The 17,206-nt window shown below is 40.8% G+C and overlaps 1 protein-coding gene across 4 annotated transcripts in view; it reads right to left on the reverse strand.

Annotated features, from left to right (window-relative positions):
• LOC124605113 (kelch-like protein 38) overlaps positions 1 to 17,206 on the reverse strand; it is a 136,607-nt gene that overhangs the window by 14,175 nt on the left and 105,226 nt on the right. The window contains exon 6 of one of the 4 annotated variants that reach the window (XM_047136601.1): positions 13,242 to 13,308. The exons of the other annotated variants lie outside the window; for them this stretch is intronic. Within the exon in view, the coding sequence (XP_046992557.1) occupies positions 13,242 to 13,308 (67 nt within the window). The remainder of the gene's footprint in view (positions 1 to 13,241; positions 13,309 to 17,206) is intronic. 4 annotated transcript variants of the gene reach the window in all.

Below are 17,206 nucleotides of genomic sequence, written 5' to 3' on the forward strand. Positions count from 1 at the left end.
TCTGGAGGACATTGTCACGATCTTTGTACACTACCTCTTTGTCTTTACTCAAAATTTCCATAGTAGCACTTCTGTTTTGTTCCCATGTCATAGTCTTTACTCTGTTGTATAGTAAGTCGTATCTTCCCTTCCTGTCCAGTTCTTCAATTTCATCATATTCCTCTTTTAGCCATTTTTTCCTAGCCTGCTCTGTTTCTCTTCGCAGGTTGTTACTTAACCTTCGGTATATCTTTCTTGCATCTTCAGTGTTCTTGTTTTTCAATTTCCTTCTCTCCTCCATCTTGGAAATCATTTCTTGTGTGACCCATGGCTTTTTTTACCTTTTCCCTTTTACATATCCTATATTTTGCTGTCCTGCTTTAATAATTCCTTCTTTCAGCATATTCCAGTACTCGTTGGCATTATCAGGTGCTTCTTTGTCTCGTAATGTGTTTAGAAAGTCCCAAGACAGCATTTCTGTAATTTGTTCTTTGTTGGACCTTATCTTCTCTAGATCCCACTTCTTCACCATTGTCGCCTTTTTCAGTTTTTTAATTCTTATTTCTATTTCTGCCATGAGTAAGTTGTGGTCACTATTAATATCTGCACCTGGTAATGTGTGCACCTTCTTGATTCCATTCCTGTATCTTTCTTCTACCAGTATAAAACTGATTTGGTTTCTATATTTATCCCCTGGTGATTTCCAAGTGTACGCCTCCTCTTATGCTTCTTGAACCATGTGTTTGCCGCTATCAGCTGCCTTTCCCTGCAGAAGTCAATTAACCTTTCACCTCTGTCATTTCTCTTTCCAAGACCATGACTGCCTACTATGTTTCCCTCTTTCCCTTCTCCCACAATGGCGTTCCAGTCTCCCATTACTATTTATTTTCGTCCATTATTCTCTCTATTACATTGTACGTTTCCTCTACAATTTGGTCATCATGTTCTGAAGTTGGCATATACACCTGGACAATCAGTAAATCTTTTTGTGCTCCTTTCAGCCTTACACCAATAACCCAGTCATTTGCATAGTCTACATATTCCACATATTTAGCCAATTCCTTTGTCATAATCATTCCTACTCCATTAATTCCTTTTACTTCTCCTCCTGAGTAGTAGAATACATATTCATCTGACTGCAACTCTCCATGTCCATTCCATCTTACCTCAGCAACTCCTACGAGGTCCATATGATTCTTTTCCATCTCTCTTTTAAGGTTTTCTTGTTTGTAGCAGAGTTCTGACATTCCAGGTACCAATTCTCATTTTGATTTTTTGCCTCCTTTCAAGTTGTCCCCCCTGGAGATCCGAATGGGGGACTATTTTACCTCCGGACACTGATTTAACATGAGAGGAAGCCATTTTTTTGCATAAAATGGAGACTGCATTATGCAGGGAAGATAATCTGCGGTGGTATTCCGTTGCCTTCTGCAGTTCTGGAGGCCGCCCCTAACATGGGATACAGACGCCTTTTGCAGCCGCCCGCTCCAGGTCAGACGCTGCATGAGAAGTATAGGTTGGAAAATGAAAGACCCTAGCCCTCGAAACCTAATAGCGTCAGGGTCGGAAAAGAACAAGAGCTGGCCGAGGGTGGCGAGATAGGAAAGATAAAAGTCAGGAGCCTGGCATAAGTAAGTGGAAGCAATGCCAGGACTCAGCTCGGGGCCCTGTGGTCACCAGCCATGTATCACTAGGTGTGACTCCCTGAGGACATGTATATGGTACATTAAAGCATATACACATCAGTGTATTGCTTATTTTTTTCTCTGTGTCCAACAGTCTTTTCACAAACACATCGCATAATGTCCTACCTGATATTTTATGCACGGAGGTAAGTGTACCACCGAGTAGACTATGTTCGCAGTATAGACTGACCATTTTGCATACATGCATCCACACTTAAAGACCTAATGTGCCACACGGAGAAAGCAAGCATTAATGGCTTGCTCTTGCCACATGCATTGGAGGTACTAACCCACCTAAAAACATACTATTCCTAATAGCTATAATTATAAGTCTAAAATCTAAGCAAGTACTCATGTAATGTTGTTCAGTACACTGTCCTAGGCTAGTAGTATAAATGACTGCACTTACACCCATTATGCGCTGTATAAATGAGTAATTGCACCATTTAATAATGTTATAATAGAGTGCAGGTCCACATTTTGTAAATGGTATTACATGTTAATACATATACTTGTTTGTATTATATTATTATTCTGTCTGAGGTACTTCTTATACAGTGTGTGACAGTTGGAGTTCACCAGTGTATGATGCCTTTACATCATAACCAATATGTCAAGGAGCTTCCAACACTGCACGGGTGCTGAACTCAGTCCTCAGAGAAGACAATGTTGAACATCAACAGTGTATAGGGGAAAAAAATCTGTAAAATATCCGTGATTAAGTTCTACTTTACTGAGATACCCACTCCAAGAGCGTGTTGCATACATGCAGGCAATATATGTACGTTGTTAATGACTAATAATTTTACAAAATTTTTCCACTCAGTGAACCCTCTCACATGGTGACCCTGTGCAGAAAAGCAACTGGAATGGAAGAATTTCACTTTGAAAATTAAGATGAAAGCAACTAAGAAGAATTTTGAATCAAGAATCTATTACAATTATTTTCTTACTGACTTCCATTGTACTACAAGCTTTCTTGAAGAATACTTCATTTAAGATGATGTTACTCAAGACTGATTAATATTTGGCTATTTTATATGTGAAAAGTGTGGACACAAACTATCTCATGACTACGTCATTATGTAAGAGTGAACTGTAGTACAGTGAACAAGGATACGCAATTATTCAACAGAAAAAAAAAAAAAAAAAAAATCATTAAAACATTATTATAACTCCACATGACATAAAGAATAAAATCTGTTTGATATTTGAAGCGAACTGTGATACAAATCAGCATTTATATAGATCAATCATAGATCCCTTGAACACAAAATCATATCCAGCAGTTGGAAGAAAGCACAGGTCACATCTGTTTATAAGGAGGGTAGCACAAGTGATCCACGAAAGTACTGTCCAATATTCTTGAAATCAATTTCTTGTAGATTCTTACAACATACCCTGAGCTCAAACATAATGAGATATCTCAAGCAAAAGACCTCTTCTGTGCCAACCAGCATGTATTTTGAACATATATCTGCTTGTGTCTGTATATGTGTGGATGGATATGTGTGTGTGTGCGAGTGTATACCCGTCCTTTTTTCCCCCTAAGGTAAATCTTTCCGCTCCCGGGATTGGAATGACTCCTTACCCTCTCCCTTAAAACCCACATCCTTTCGTCTTTCCCTCTCCTTCCCTCTTTCCTGATGAGGCAACAGTTTGTTGCGAAAGCTTGAATTTTGTGTGTATGTTTGTGTTCGTTTGTGTGTCTGTCGACCTGCTAGCACTTTCATTTGGTAAGTCACATCACCTTTATTACTTCATGAATTCATACAATACTACAAATTAAAATAGCATTTAATTTTTAAATACTCACTATACTCAGCAAAGAAGGAATAATGCCATTAATTTCAGTTTGAACAGGAAAAATGACAATGTTAAGTTAAATGTAGATGGCACCTCTATAGATTGTGTAACAATGCAAAATTTCTAGGCATGAATATTGATTCTCAGTTGAAGTGGTGTGAACACACAAAGGTACTGGCAAACAGAATGTCATCAGCATGTTATGCCCTTAGAATCCTATCATCAGTGTGCAACATGCAGTGTCTTTTAGTTACATATTATTCATATGTGCACTCAATTCTTAGCTATGGCATTCTTTTTTGGGGAACAAATGCACAAAATATGAACACAATTTTCAAACACCAGAAAACAGCCATAAGAATACTAACCAAAAATACTAGTCGAGCTCATTGTAAAGATCTGTTCAGAACACTGGGGATTTTAACTGCTCCGTGTGAATACTTTTACCAGTCAGTTGTACACACCAAAAATAACATTGGTAATTACTGCACAAACAGCACTGTCCATGGCAATGCAACAAGAGATAGACTCAACCTACATTTACCATGAAAAAATCAACATAAAACTCAAAACAGTATTTTCTACCAAGGAATAAAACTGTACAATAAATTACCAAAAGAGATTAAAGAAATTGCAAAAATACACTTATTTAAAAAAGGCAGCTAAAAAGTAACTGTTATGCAATACATTTTATACATTGAAGGATTACTTAGATAAAACAGAGTAGGGGTTTGAAAAAAAAGTTATACAAATAAATAATAATAATAATAATAATAACGAATATAAAATATCCAACACTCCACATAACACTTTCACTTTATGTTTTTTTCCTTCTTTTTTTCCTTTCTAAAAATACTTACCCCCAAGCTATGTATAGCACAATACTACCACCTCTTTCTGAGCTCAACATCTCACTCATTATGGAGGGATGCTGACTCAGTTTTTCAGGATAGCAAATGGGAAGTTGCAGTACAGAAAATGGTCCACAGATCACCAGTGTGAGTGTGTGTGTGTGTGTGTGTGTAGTGAGTGAAGTGTTATGAAACAATGTGTGTACAGTGCGTGCAGTGACTGATAGTGAGATACGAGTGAACAATGTGACATTACATTATTTAATAAGTTATTTGTAAAATAAGTATTGTATACCAAGATTAAATCTAATGATTGTCTCTAACTAGAAGTCTGTAAATATATGTGTATACAAATTAGCTTATTTTAAATTGATCTAAATTTTTTAAATACTTTGACATGTCCTATATCCTTGTAAAAAGAGATCTACAGATGAATAAAGTTACTACTACTACTACTACTATTACATTTCTCTTGACAACACAAATCAAAAAGCTATTGCCACAGAATTAAACAAGAAGAATATTACACCATTAGAATGACGTGTAACAATAAATAATAATTACTAAGAAGGAACATAGCAACTATAAATAATTTTTTGAAAGAATTTAATCAAAAATTGTATTTGAAAAGCAAATGTAGAAGATTTTCACATCACACAGCCAGGCTATGCTCACAGCAATCAATGCAGAAAGTGCACTCACTGTGAGCAACGAGTTGGTAAATAACAATGGCAACCAGAGTAGAGTCAGCAAAGCAGACAATATGCAGAAACTTCAACAAATGGCAGCAGCAGCACTTGGCAATTAGCAGGCGAGAGACAGCAACAGACAACAGGTACACAAGACATCAGCAGTTGGTGGCAGGTGCAGCTGATGCTACATAATACCTCAAGAAATTCTACTACTTTATAATCCAGTGGGTTTTGTTCTTTTAAAATGTACTGTGAAGTGGTTTCTTGAGTATTTTGTCACTTGACAGAGTTAAATACTGACACAGTTCTCTACTTACAAAGTCACTTTGTGAAACACTAGTCCAGCAGAAAGACAACTTGTCGTGGAAGCTCAATTAAGATTGAAAGCATCAAAACGAGAGCAAACTAAATAATTTATTATAAGCCTGAAAATCTGAGATGGAATGTAACTTTATTATGCAAAGTATAGTTGCTACTCACCATATAGTGGAGATGCCAAGTTGCAGATGGGCACAACAAAAAGACCGTCACAAAATGAGCTAACAGCCAACAAAGCCTTTGTCGAAGTACACACACACACTCACACACACACACACACACACACACACACAGCCTTTGTTGAAACACACACACATACACACACACACACACACACACACACGCACACACAAATGCAACTTATGCACACACAACCATAGTCTCTGGCAGCTGCAGCCAGACAACGAGCAGTAATGCATGATGGGAGAGGCAACTGGATGGGGTAAGGAGGCTGCGGCCCCAGAATCCTCCTTACCCCTACCCGGTCGCCTCTCCCATCATATGTTGCTGCTTGTAGTTTGGCTTCAGCTACCACAGACTGTGGTCACGTGTGTGAGAGTTGCGTTGTGCATATCTGCGACTCACCTCTCCGCTATATGGTGAGTAGCAACTATCCTTTTCATAAATCTGTTGTTATAAGTCGGTTTAAATTACTGACTCTTGTGACTTTATTTGTTGAGATCGACATAATGGCTATCATAAAGAACGAAATAAATTTAGAAACAATAATGCAAGAGCTATCACAGCAAACAGTACAGGTGAATGAGAGATTTACTTGAGCAGATGACAAGTTTTCTGAAATAGATGACAATTTTTCTAATATGGATCAGATACTGAGCAAGAAGTTCTCAATTAAACAAAAGGATGGACAGACTAAATAATACAGTATACTTAGGAGAAATGAGGCACAAGATTTTGATAATTAATTTGATTTAGTAGACTATGAAATCATCATTAACACTGAATTTTCCAATACCGTTACTTCAGTACAGGATGTTCCAGTAAATGAAGAAGTAATATATACAGTAACAATACCAGAGAAGGAAAGTTGCTACTCACCATATAGCGGAGATGCTGAGTCACGATAGACACAATAAAAGGATTCACACAATTAAAACTTTCAGCTATTAAGGCCTTTGTCAGCAGTAGACACACATACACGCGCACGAGTGTGCGCCCACCCACCCACACATACATAAAAGCAACTTGCACACACGTATGCAGTCTCAGAGAGCTGAGACCACACAGGCAAAATTGTATGAATCCTTTTATTGTGCCTATCACGACTCAGCATCTCTGCTATATGGTGAGTAGCAATTTTCCTTCTCTGGTATTGTTACATTCCATTCCGGATTTTCCATTGTTTAATATATATAGTAAGTACTTTAGAATACAGTACAGCTAAGAACACATAAACTGTTACAATATATATTAATGAAATAAAACCTTATTTAGAGAAACTACAAGGTAGTGTGGTATAACATATCATATCATATCATATCATGAGAACCCAATGGGTGTTAAAATTACAAACAACTTCAGTTGGAAAGACCACATAGATAATATTGTGGGGAAGGCAAGCCAAAGACTGCGTTTCATTGGCAGTACACTTAGAAGATGCAACAAGTCCGCTAAAGAGACAGCTTACACTACTCTCGTTCGTCCTCTGTTAGAATATTGCTGCGCGGTGTGGGATCCTTACAAGGTGGGATTGACGGAGGACATCGAAAGGGTTCAAAAAAGGGCAGCTCATTTTGTAGTATCATGTAATAGGGGAGAGAGTGTGGCAGATATGATACACGAGTTGGGATGGAAGTCATTAAAGCAAAGATGTTTTTCATTGCGGCGAGATCTATTTACGAAATTTCAGTCACCAACTTTCTCTTCCGAATGCGAAAATATTTTGTTGAGCCCAACCTACATAGGTAGGAATGATCATCAAAATAAAATAAGAGAAATCAGAACTTGAACAGAAAGGTTTAGGTGTTCATTTTTCCCGTGCGCTCTTCGGGAGTGGAATGGTAGAGAGATAGTATGATTGTTGTTCGATGAACCCTCTGCCAAGCACTTACATGTGAATTTCAGAGTAATCATGTAGATATACATGTAGATGTAGATTATAAGAGATGATAAGCCAATTTCTTCTAGTACTAGTAATAAGATATAATTGTCCGTCACTACTGAAAGATTAGTGCCATCAGTTACTACTGACAAATTGTTACCTTCTGTTACTCCAGAAAACTTATTGTCATCAGTAATTACTAATAGTGTGTCAGCTGCTATTACTACTGAAATTTTATTAGCATCAGTTAATACTGAGACACCGGCAGCTACTGTCACTACTGAGACTTCACCAGCATTTGTTGCTGCTAAGAAGTTACTGTCTTCTGTTATTACTGACACTTACTCTTTGTCTGTCATTACTAATAACTTGCTGCCAACAGTAACTACAGGTAAACAGCTGTTACTCTATTACTAATAAGTTAAAATTGAATTTTTTTACTTAATGCTATTAATAATATCTTATTTTACTGATAAGGTCATACTAGCTGGTTTGTTGCCTTATTAATTAAAGATGTAATTCAGAATGTTACTACACAGCATGAAGATATCAATGCTCACTTCAGCATTGATAATGCAATACATGAATTGTGTATACAGTTAGATAACTTATACTTTATACACAAGAAGAGAGTGCTCATATAAGATAACATTATTATTTCACGATTATGATTGGTATTTTCATGAGAATAGTGAGCTCTTTTAGTAAATGTCAAAAACCAATTTTTTTTTTTACTACAGGCACATACAATATTTCACATTAAATAACACCAGAGGCACTTAGTAAGTTTTTAACAGTGAACCATGCTGGCCTTTTCCTAGTGGCCACGGAGAGCGGAAGGTGCTCCCATCCAGCAGTTTTCCTTTGTTATGATTTTTTAATGCATTGGTATACTCAGTGTTTGTCCTTTCCTTCCCTTCTTTCCTATGTTTTACTTGTTACCTTCCAAATGGCACCACATGCTCTTACGTACAAACCACACTGTATCGATCGTCTCGTCAGAACACAACACATGGCTTCAAGACTGTGCTGACTGTTGGTACAGCATCTCATATCCCACATTTCTTGTGTGGATATCATTAATCCTAGACCTTCGAATTGATCACTCTTCTTGCATCCCTCTCATGTGTTACTTTCAACATCTTTCTGTGCCACATGAACTTGTACCTCATCCTACCAACTCTTGCCCATGCCCCACTCTTTATCTTCTCCTATTCCAGTTCAAACACACTTAAATTCACACAATCTAGTCACATCTGCAGCCACCTTGTCCATAAATATCTGCCCACAGACCTGCAACCCAAATTATATCTTTTTATTTATTTTTATCTGTTTTCACATTGATCTCAGCCCATTTTCGACTTCCACTATCAGACTATTCCTTAAGGTTTCATCTAGTTTCCCCACACTTCATCCATTCCACCCTTTTTGTGATTTTTCCCAAGTATTTTGGTGTATTTTTGGGAATTTTTTCACACATAATTCTATGTTATTTATATATTTTATGTGTTTTTATCCTCCACCATGGATCCATGTTGCTTCAATCTGCGTCTATACAGAAAAGTTTCCTCATTCAATCCCAAATTCCTGGATCCCATCTCACACATTGAAACTCTTGCCCTCTGGGAACTAGAGCAGCATGCACAATGCCATCTCAGAAAACTCTCCAACCTGTTCACTTCCTACTAACCCTTTGACTACCACTATCCACCACCTCTACAACAGCCTCCAAAACCTTCCCCACATCCCCTAATAGCTAACTAACCTTGCCTCACAGACGTATTTCATTCACCCCACCCTCAAAAACTTCCTCTCAGCACCATCCAGAACATAAATAGACCAGAAACACTGTCATGAACTTTTCCTCTACAAGCCTTAGCCCCACAGAAGTATCAGTCCTTTCCAAAGGCCTTAACTTTTGCCCCACTCCCAAATTCAATCATGCTGGACTTGTTAGAGGCCTTCTCTCCTTTTCCCAGTCTCTACAGTGGAAACACTTTTTCCACAAACCCTACCAATGAGACTCAACCAAAGACCGATGCCTATCTCAGTTTACTCCTCCATCCAACCACGCTCCTCCCCTCCACCCCCCCCCCCCCCCCCCCCACCCATTAGCTTTCAAGAATTTTTTAACCTCAAACCTTGCCTCACCAACATTCCCCAAATCCCCCAACATGCAAACTAATCTTACATTTGAAGAAAGAACAGCACTCCACCACCTAAAAACTGATCCAGAACTTATAATCCTACCCGCTGACAGAGGCTCCACCACTGTTGTTTCGAACTGCCAGCATTACCTGGTAGAAGGACTCCGCCAGCTGTCAGATTTATCCATCTACAAACCCTGTCCTAACAATCCCATTCCAGAAATCCAGTAGGGTCTTCAGTCTCTCCTCAAACCCTTAGGCCCCTCCCAGAACCTCTCCCCTTAGTCTCTCTCTCTTCTCAGCCCTACTACTCCCCACATTCCTACCTTCTACATGCTTCTTAAAGCCCAACCACCCAGGATGCCCCATTGTGGCCGGTTATGGCTGGTTACCATTCCCCCACTGAGAGAATCTCTGCTCTCATATACTAACACCTTCAGCCTGTCATCCACAACTTACACTATCATATAAAAGATACCAACCATGTCTTTCACCAACTGTTCCTTTACCACACAGTGTCCTGCTCGTCACTACTGAACCATCTCCCTTTACCCTGACAATCCCAATGCTCATGGCCTTGCTGTTATTGAACACTACTTTTGCCAATGCCTGACAGATACTAAACTTACAACCTCCTTCCTGGTCACTATCACCAGCTATCAATCACTACTTCTTTGAAGGCATCACCTGCAAAGAAATTCAGGGTATAGCAGGGGATACCTGCATGGCACCATCTTACACCAACCTATCAATGGGCCATATAGAGGAATCCTCCCAAAACATTCAGAATCCCAAATCGCTCACCTGGTTCAGATTCACTGATATAACACCTATGTGATCTGGACTGAGGGTGAGGACACACTAATACATTCCTCCAGAACCTCAACACCTTCTCTCCCATTTGTTTGACCTGGTCCTCCTCAACCCAACAAACATTTTCCTCAATGTTGACTTCCACCTCAAAGATAGCTACATCAGTACCTCTGCCCATATCAAACCTACCAAACAGCAGCAATACCTCAACTTCAATAGCTGCCACATATTCCACACCAATAAGTTTCTTCAAAATAGCCTTGCCAACCATCGCCATTGCATCTGTAGTGATAAACAGTCCCTCTCAAAATATAACAATGGTCTCACACAGGCCTTCACAGACTGTTATTACCCTCCCAGACTTGTACAGAAACAGATCTCCAGTGTCGTATCTCTCCTGTCACACATCATTTCCCAACATTACACCATCTGATCACAAAGAGCATTCCCTTTGTGATTCATTGGCACCAAGGACTGGAGCAACTGAATCACATTTTCTGCCAGGATTTTGACTACCTCTCGTTGTGCTCTGAAATGAAGAATGACCTACCCACTATCCTTCCTATCCCTCCCACATTGGTATTCTGCCACCCACTGAACCTACACAACATTCATCAGTAAACATTTCCGGGCTAAGTTGCCGTGGTCGATCTGTAGAACTTCTTCTCCCTGACGTTTCGTTCTCAACTATGGAGAACATCTTGAGTCAAAGACTCACCTCGGAAGATGTTCTCTGTAGTTGAGAACGAAACGTCAGGGAGAAGAAGTTCTACAGATCGACCACGGCGACTTAGCCCGAAAGTGTTTACTGATGAAGACGCCGGCCGTGAAAGCCTACATGGAATGATACTACACAACATTCTTTTCCGTCCCTACACAACCCCTGCTCCCAGCCCCTTGCCTCATGTTCATATCCCTGAAAAGACCTAGATGCAAGACCTGTCCCATACATCCTCCAACCACCATCTACTTCAGTCCAGTCACAAGTATGACCTATCCCACCAAAGGCAGGGCTATCTGTGAAACCACTTGTGACCAGCAAGCTAAGCAGCAACAACTGTTCTGTGTGCTACAGGGATGTGACAACCAACAAGCTGTCTGTTCACGTAAATGGACACTGACAGACTGTGGCCAAGACACAGCTGGACCACCCAGTTGCTTAACATGCTGCCCAACACAACATTCTTCATTTCAATGACTGCTTCACAGCCTGTACCATCTGGATCCTTCCTACCAATACCAGCTTTTCTGAACTGCGCAGATGGGATCTTTCCCTGCAACATAACCGATGTTCCAGTAATCCACCTGGCCTTAACCATCATTAGTCACTGTCCTTTACACACCTACCTCCTTCCCTGTTCTCATTCCAGCACCACACAGCCTTCTATTCTACCCACAGTCTTTTTACTTCTCTCCTCTTCTGCTCTCCCCCTGTCCGCTCATCGCCCTTCGCCCTCAATCTAACCTCCTGACTGTGCCCAGCTGCCCTACCCTATGTCCACCTCATCCCTGAATGCTCCCACAAGCAGCACTTTAGTGTCCCGCACCCCTACTGTGCTATCCATCCCCCTCCTCACCCCAGCCTCCTCCTTACCATCACCACCCAGGTTGCCTCTCCCATCATGTGCAGTTGCTCACAATCTGGCCACAGCAGCCAGAGACAGTGGTCACACGGGTGACGGGAGTGTGTGTGGTGTTTAATTGAGAAGAAGGCTTTTTGGCTGAAAGCTTACTTGTTCAGCAGTCTTTTTGTTGTGTCTGAGCGCAACTCAACATCTAGTGGATTCACAATACTGACATACATTTGTGTAATAAAATCATATAAGGACTGGGAGATGAAGAAGCTTGCGCAGGATAGAGTAGCATGGAGAGCTGCATCAAACCAGTCTCAGGACTGAAGACCACAACAACAACAACAAGGACTAGAAGTATTACTGCATGTGACACAGTAACACTGACAGTAAGTATTACAAGAGTCAATGTAGAATTACTGATAATACAGATAGAATGTGACAGTTATTATGAAAAGCACTACCAAGTTAGCACCAATATGAAATTTCAAAATTTAGGGTACTTTAGTATCTTCAAATTATAGGGGGGGGGACACTGAGCAATACAATGATTTCAGAAAGGAATTTTAAGAAACTTTCATGGGTAACAGTATAATTTTGTTAACTGTAGAGGATTCCTGGAAGCTGAGAACTGATTCATTTCGTGTCCCTTGGATCATCTGCACAATTAATTGTAACAATGTGGAACTAGTCATTTTACATCCTCATTATTCATTCATATGTAAACGTGACTACATGTTATAATCCACCCTTTTTCAGTACTATTGAAAGTACTAAGTTCTATGCATAATAATTTACACATTACAAAATTAGACATTCTTCAATGGAATAGAAGAAGAGAGGCAATTACCATGGAGAAACTTTCTCAATTTGTTTTCAAATTTAACTGTGCTACCTCTCAGACATTTCATATCATTGGCTAAGTGATTAAAAATTTTGGTGGTAGCATTTTGCACCCCTTTTTGAGTTAAAGACAACCTCAGTGTGGAGTGATGAGTGTCATTTTTTTCTGGTATTGTATTTGTGAATATCATTGTTCCTTTTGATTTGTACTGGATTATTTACAACAAACTTCATGAGGAAATAAACAAACAGCAGTAGAGAAAATGCCTACCTCCTGAAATAGATGTCTAAAAGATGATCATGGGTGAACAGTGAGCACCACATTTTATCCTTACAGCTCATTTTTGCACAATGAAGACTTTTTTCCTTAAAGTGGAAGTATCCCAGAGCATTATTCCATATGGCATTACTGAATTATTAGTGGGAAAAATATAACTAACCAGTAATAAGTGAAATGTATTTATTTTTATGTACCTGGTGGTTATAATTAATCTGATGGTGTTCCGAGTGCTGCAGTGTGGGCTGTATACATCGTAGGATGCTGAAACATCATAAGCATGTTCATTAATCAGTGCACTCACAGGGTATGCTGAAAAAATAACAGTTTCACTTTTTGCTGCCAGGTAAAGATATGTCAAATATGGTATGGGTGTAGGAAAAGGGGAAAGAACCATCAAACAAATGATAATGGTGGTTCTGGCATGTTTATTAGGATATGGTCACAAGTTTCAACATGAACATGTGTTCAATACAGTCTTCTGACTCAGCAACACATAGCATCCATAACACGGCATGGTCGACATTTGCTCGCAGTATACCGAGTGTAATCAGAGCGATATAATATCCTTAACATCAGGAACAGTGCAGATACATCCCTGATTGACATAGTCTTTCAGAAATCCCCACAACCTGAAGCCACACAGATTTAGGTTGGGGATCTGGAAGGCTACACATCTTGAAACTGCCTAGAGATGATGTGGTCATTACTGAAGGTTTCTTGGAGCAAATCTTTCACCTGGCAAGCGATATGTGGTATTGCCCCATCTTGCATAAAAATAGTTGTGTGGACACAGTTGTGTTCTTGCAAATCTGGAATCACATGTTGCACAAAGAAGTCCTTATAACATGCAGATGCCACTGTACAACTAAAAGGCCAGAGGGAGAGGGAGGGGGGGGGGGAGGGGGGGAGGGGGGGGGGGGGGAGGGAGAGAATACAGACCGAGAATGAACAAGCTTGTGAAAACAAACCACAGTCATGTAAGCTGACTGTAGTAGATGTTCCTGAACAACATATATATGATGTAGAACTCCCATATTGTGCCACTTCTGTGCATTCATGGCACCATGCAGAGTAAAACGTGCCTCATCCATCCAAACACATCATCCATTTCCAGGTGCCAAAAAAACGAGGGGACATCACTGTGTTGTAGAGTGTCTTGGGCTTCATTTCATGCACACTCTGAATCTTGTGGTAATACAAGTGTGAAATGTGCTGCAAAACTTTTTGAACTGCTGACTGGAAGGAGGGGGGGAGGGGAGGAAGAGGATTCTCATGGTGCAGCTTGAGCACAGGCTTGAGAAATTGAGGCATGTGCTGCACAGTCAGCTACAGTTTCAACAACTTCATGAACAGGTGTCATGGGAAATGGCAGCTTTCCTCTCGCTGCTGCACCATCTAATTCACCTGTTTCTTCAAATTTCTTGCTCATATTCTTTAGCCAATTTATTGACATGGGGCCTCTTTGCAGCTCTCTTTTGTTGGCAATATTCCTGCAATGCAGCACTGCTATTTCTGCCATTATGATAAAATAACTTTACCAGCAGTGCAAGGTCTATCTTCTCACCAGTCATTGTGTTTCATAAGGAAAACAAACTTTCTTAATTCTTTACACCAAGTCACTTCACAAGAGAAATCAACAATTTCCAATGGACGAACAGTATACTGACATTAAAAAATAAACATTCCATATTCTGATTGCTTATAGTGACATACACTCCTGGAAATGGAAAAAAGAACACATTGACACCGGTGTGTCAGACCCACCATACTTGCTCCGGACACTGCGAGAGGGCTGTACAAGCAATGATCACACGCACGGCACAGCGGACACACCAGGAACCGCGGTGTTGGCCGTCGAATGGCGCTAGCTGCGCAGCATTTGTGCACCGCCGCCGTCAGTGTCAGCCAGTTTGCCATGGCATACGGAGCTCCATCGCAGTCTTTAACACTGGTAGCATGCCGCAACAGCGTGGACGTGAACCGTATGTGCAGTTGACGGACTTTGAGCGAGGGCGTATAGTGGGCATGCGGGAGGCCGGGTGGACGTACCGCCGAATTGCTCAACACGTGGGGCGTGAGGTCTCCACAGTACATCGATGTTGTCGCCAGTGGTCGGCGGAAGGTGCACGTGCCCGTCGACCTGGGACCGGACCGCAGCGACGCACGGATGCACGCCAAGACCGTAGGATCCTACGCAGTGCCGTAGGGGACCGCACCGCCACTTCCCAGCAAATTAGGGACACTGTTGCTCCTGGGGTATCGGCGAGGACCATTCGCAACCGTCTCCATGAAGCTGGGCTACGGTCCCGCACACCGTTAGGCCGTCTTCCGCTCACGCCCCAACATCGTTCAGCCCGCCTCCAGTGGTGTCGCGACAGGCGTGAATGGAGGGATGAATGGAGACGTGTCGTCTTCAGCGATGAGAGTCGCTTCTGCCATGGTGCCAATGATGGTCGTATGCGTGTTTGGCGCCGTGCAGGTGAGCGCCACAATCAGGACTGCATACGACTGAGGCACACAGGGCCAACATTCGGCATCATGGTGTGGGGAGCGATCTCCTACACTGGCCGTACACCACTGGTGATCGTCGAGGGGACACTGAATAGTGCACGGTACATCCAAACCGTCATCGAACTCATCGTTCTACCATTCCTAGACCAGCAAGGGAACTTGCTGTTCCAACAGGACAATGCACGTGCGCATGTATCCCGTGCCACCCAACATGCTCTAGAAGGTGTAAGTCAACTACCCTGGCCAGCAAGATCTCCGGATCTGTCCCACATTGAGCATGTTTGGGACTGGATGAAGCGTCGTCTCACGCGGTCTGCATGTCCAGCATGAACGCTGGTCCAACTGAGGCGCCAGGTGGAAATGGCGTGGCAAGCCGTTCCACAGGACTACATCCAGCATCACTACGATCGTCTCCATGGGAGAACAGCAGCCTGCATTGCTGCGAAAGGTGGATATACACTGTACTAGTGCCGACATTGTGCATGCTCTGTTGCCTATGTCTATGTGCCTGTGGTTCTGTCAGTGTGATCATGTGATGTATCTGACCCCGGAATGTGTCAATAAAGTTTCCCCTTCCTGGGACAATGAATTCACGGTGTTCTTATTTCAATTTCCAGGAGTGTATTTTTACCTGAGGGCAAAAAGTGGAACTATTATTATTTTCAGCATACTTCACAAGTGCACAGATGATGAAAGTACCTACAATGTTTCAGTGTCTTGTGATGTATGCAGCCCACACTGCAGCACTCAAAACACCATCAACGTAATCATAAACACTTGGTATATACGAAATGATATATCATTGTAAGTGTGTGATGGTCTATGGTCTATGGACCTTTTGTGCTCTAGAGGACAGCACCTACTAAAGTGTATTGCGGTATACTGAATAATACGAAGAATCACAAGAAATCATAACATTAATGTTGAAGTCAAGAAACCTATTTTATTATTATCCTTTGCTGAGGTGAGAACGTATATGATTTAGATTACTGTAATTAGAAGGAGTGGGGACTTATTGAGAAAGTACCAATATTTACCATGGTCCTATTACACTTTGTCCTTTGTGCAAGGACAAACCCTTCCTTTTCTTGCTAAAGTAGAGTACAAATTTATTGATAATTACTGTGGTCCTTCTACCCATTGTAACTTGTGCAGAGGAACAATCTTTTTTGTTTGTTACAGAGAATTGTCAGTTTCTCCTTGGAATTTGCTCTAATAGGAGAGTTAACTGAAAATGGTAATGCTAATAGTAAGTGAAATGTCTGAGGAAAAAGAAGAGTCTCTAAGACTTCCACCATGAGAGGCATGCTATAATTTAATGATGTCAATCCCCTAAAAAGTTTAGATTAAGATTATTATCTAAATAAATAATTGTGTCTATTTCTGAACAAATTGTAAATGATAACCTTATGGAATATAAAACAGTTAGTTAGTTTCATGTTTCACGTATCATTTTGCATGATAAATCATAATGATGTGTAACGAGTCATTTTACATTCACTTTGCAAATTAATTGTCAATATGGGTACGTGCTGACCATTAACAACTCTTTTTCTTTTCCAACAATTTTAGTTGCAGCATTGTGCACCCCATTTTGTGGTAAAGACAACCTTAATGTGGAGCAACGGCAGTCATTTTCTCTTTGATA

Source organism: Schistocerca americana, chromosome 1 (genome assembly GCF_021461395.2).
Source record: "Schistocerca americana isolate TAMUIC-IGC-003095 chromosome 1, iqSchAmer2.1, whole genome shotgun sequence".
NCBI classification, from domain to species: Eukaryota; Metazoa; Arthropoda; class Insecta; order Orthoptera; family Acrididae; genus Schistocerca; species Schistocerca americana.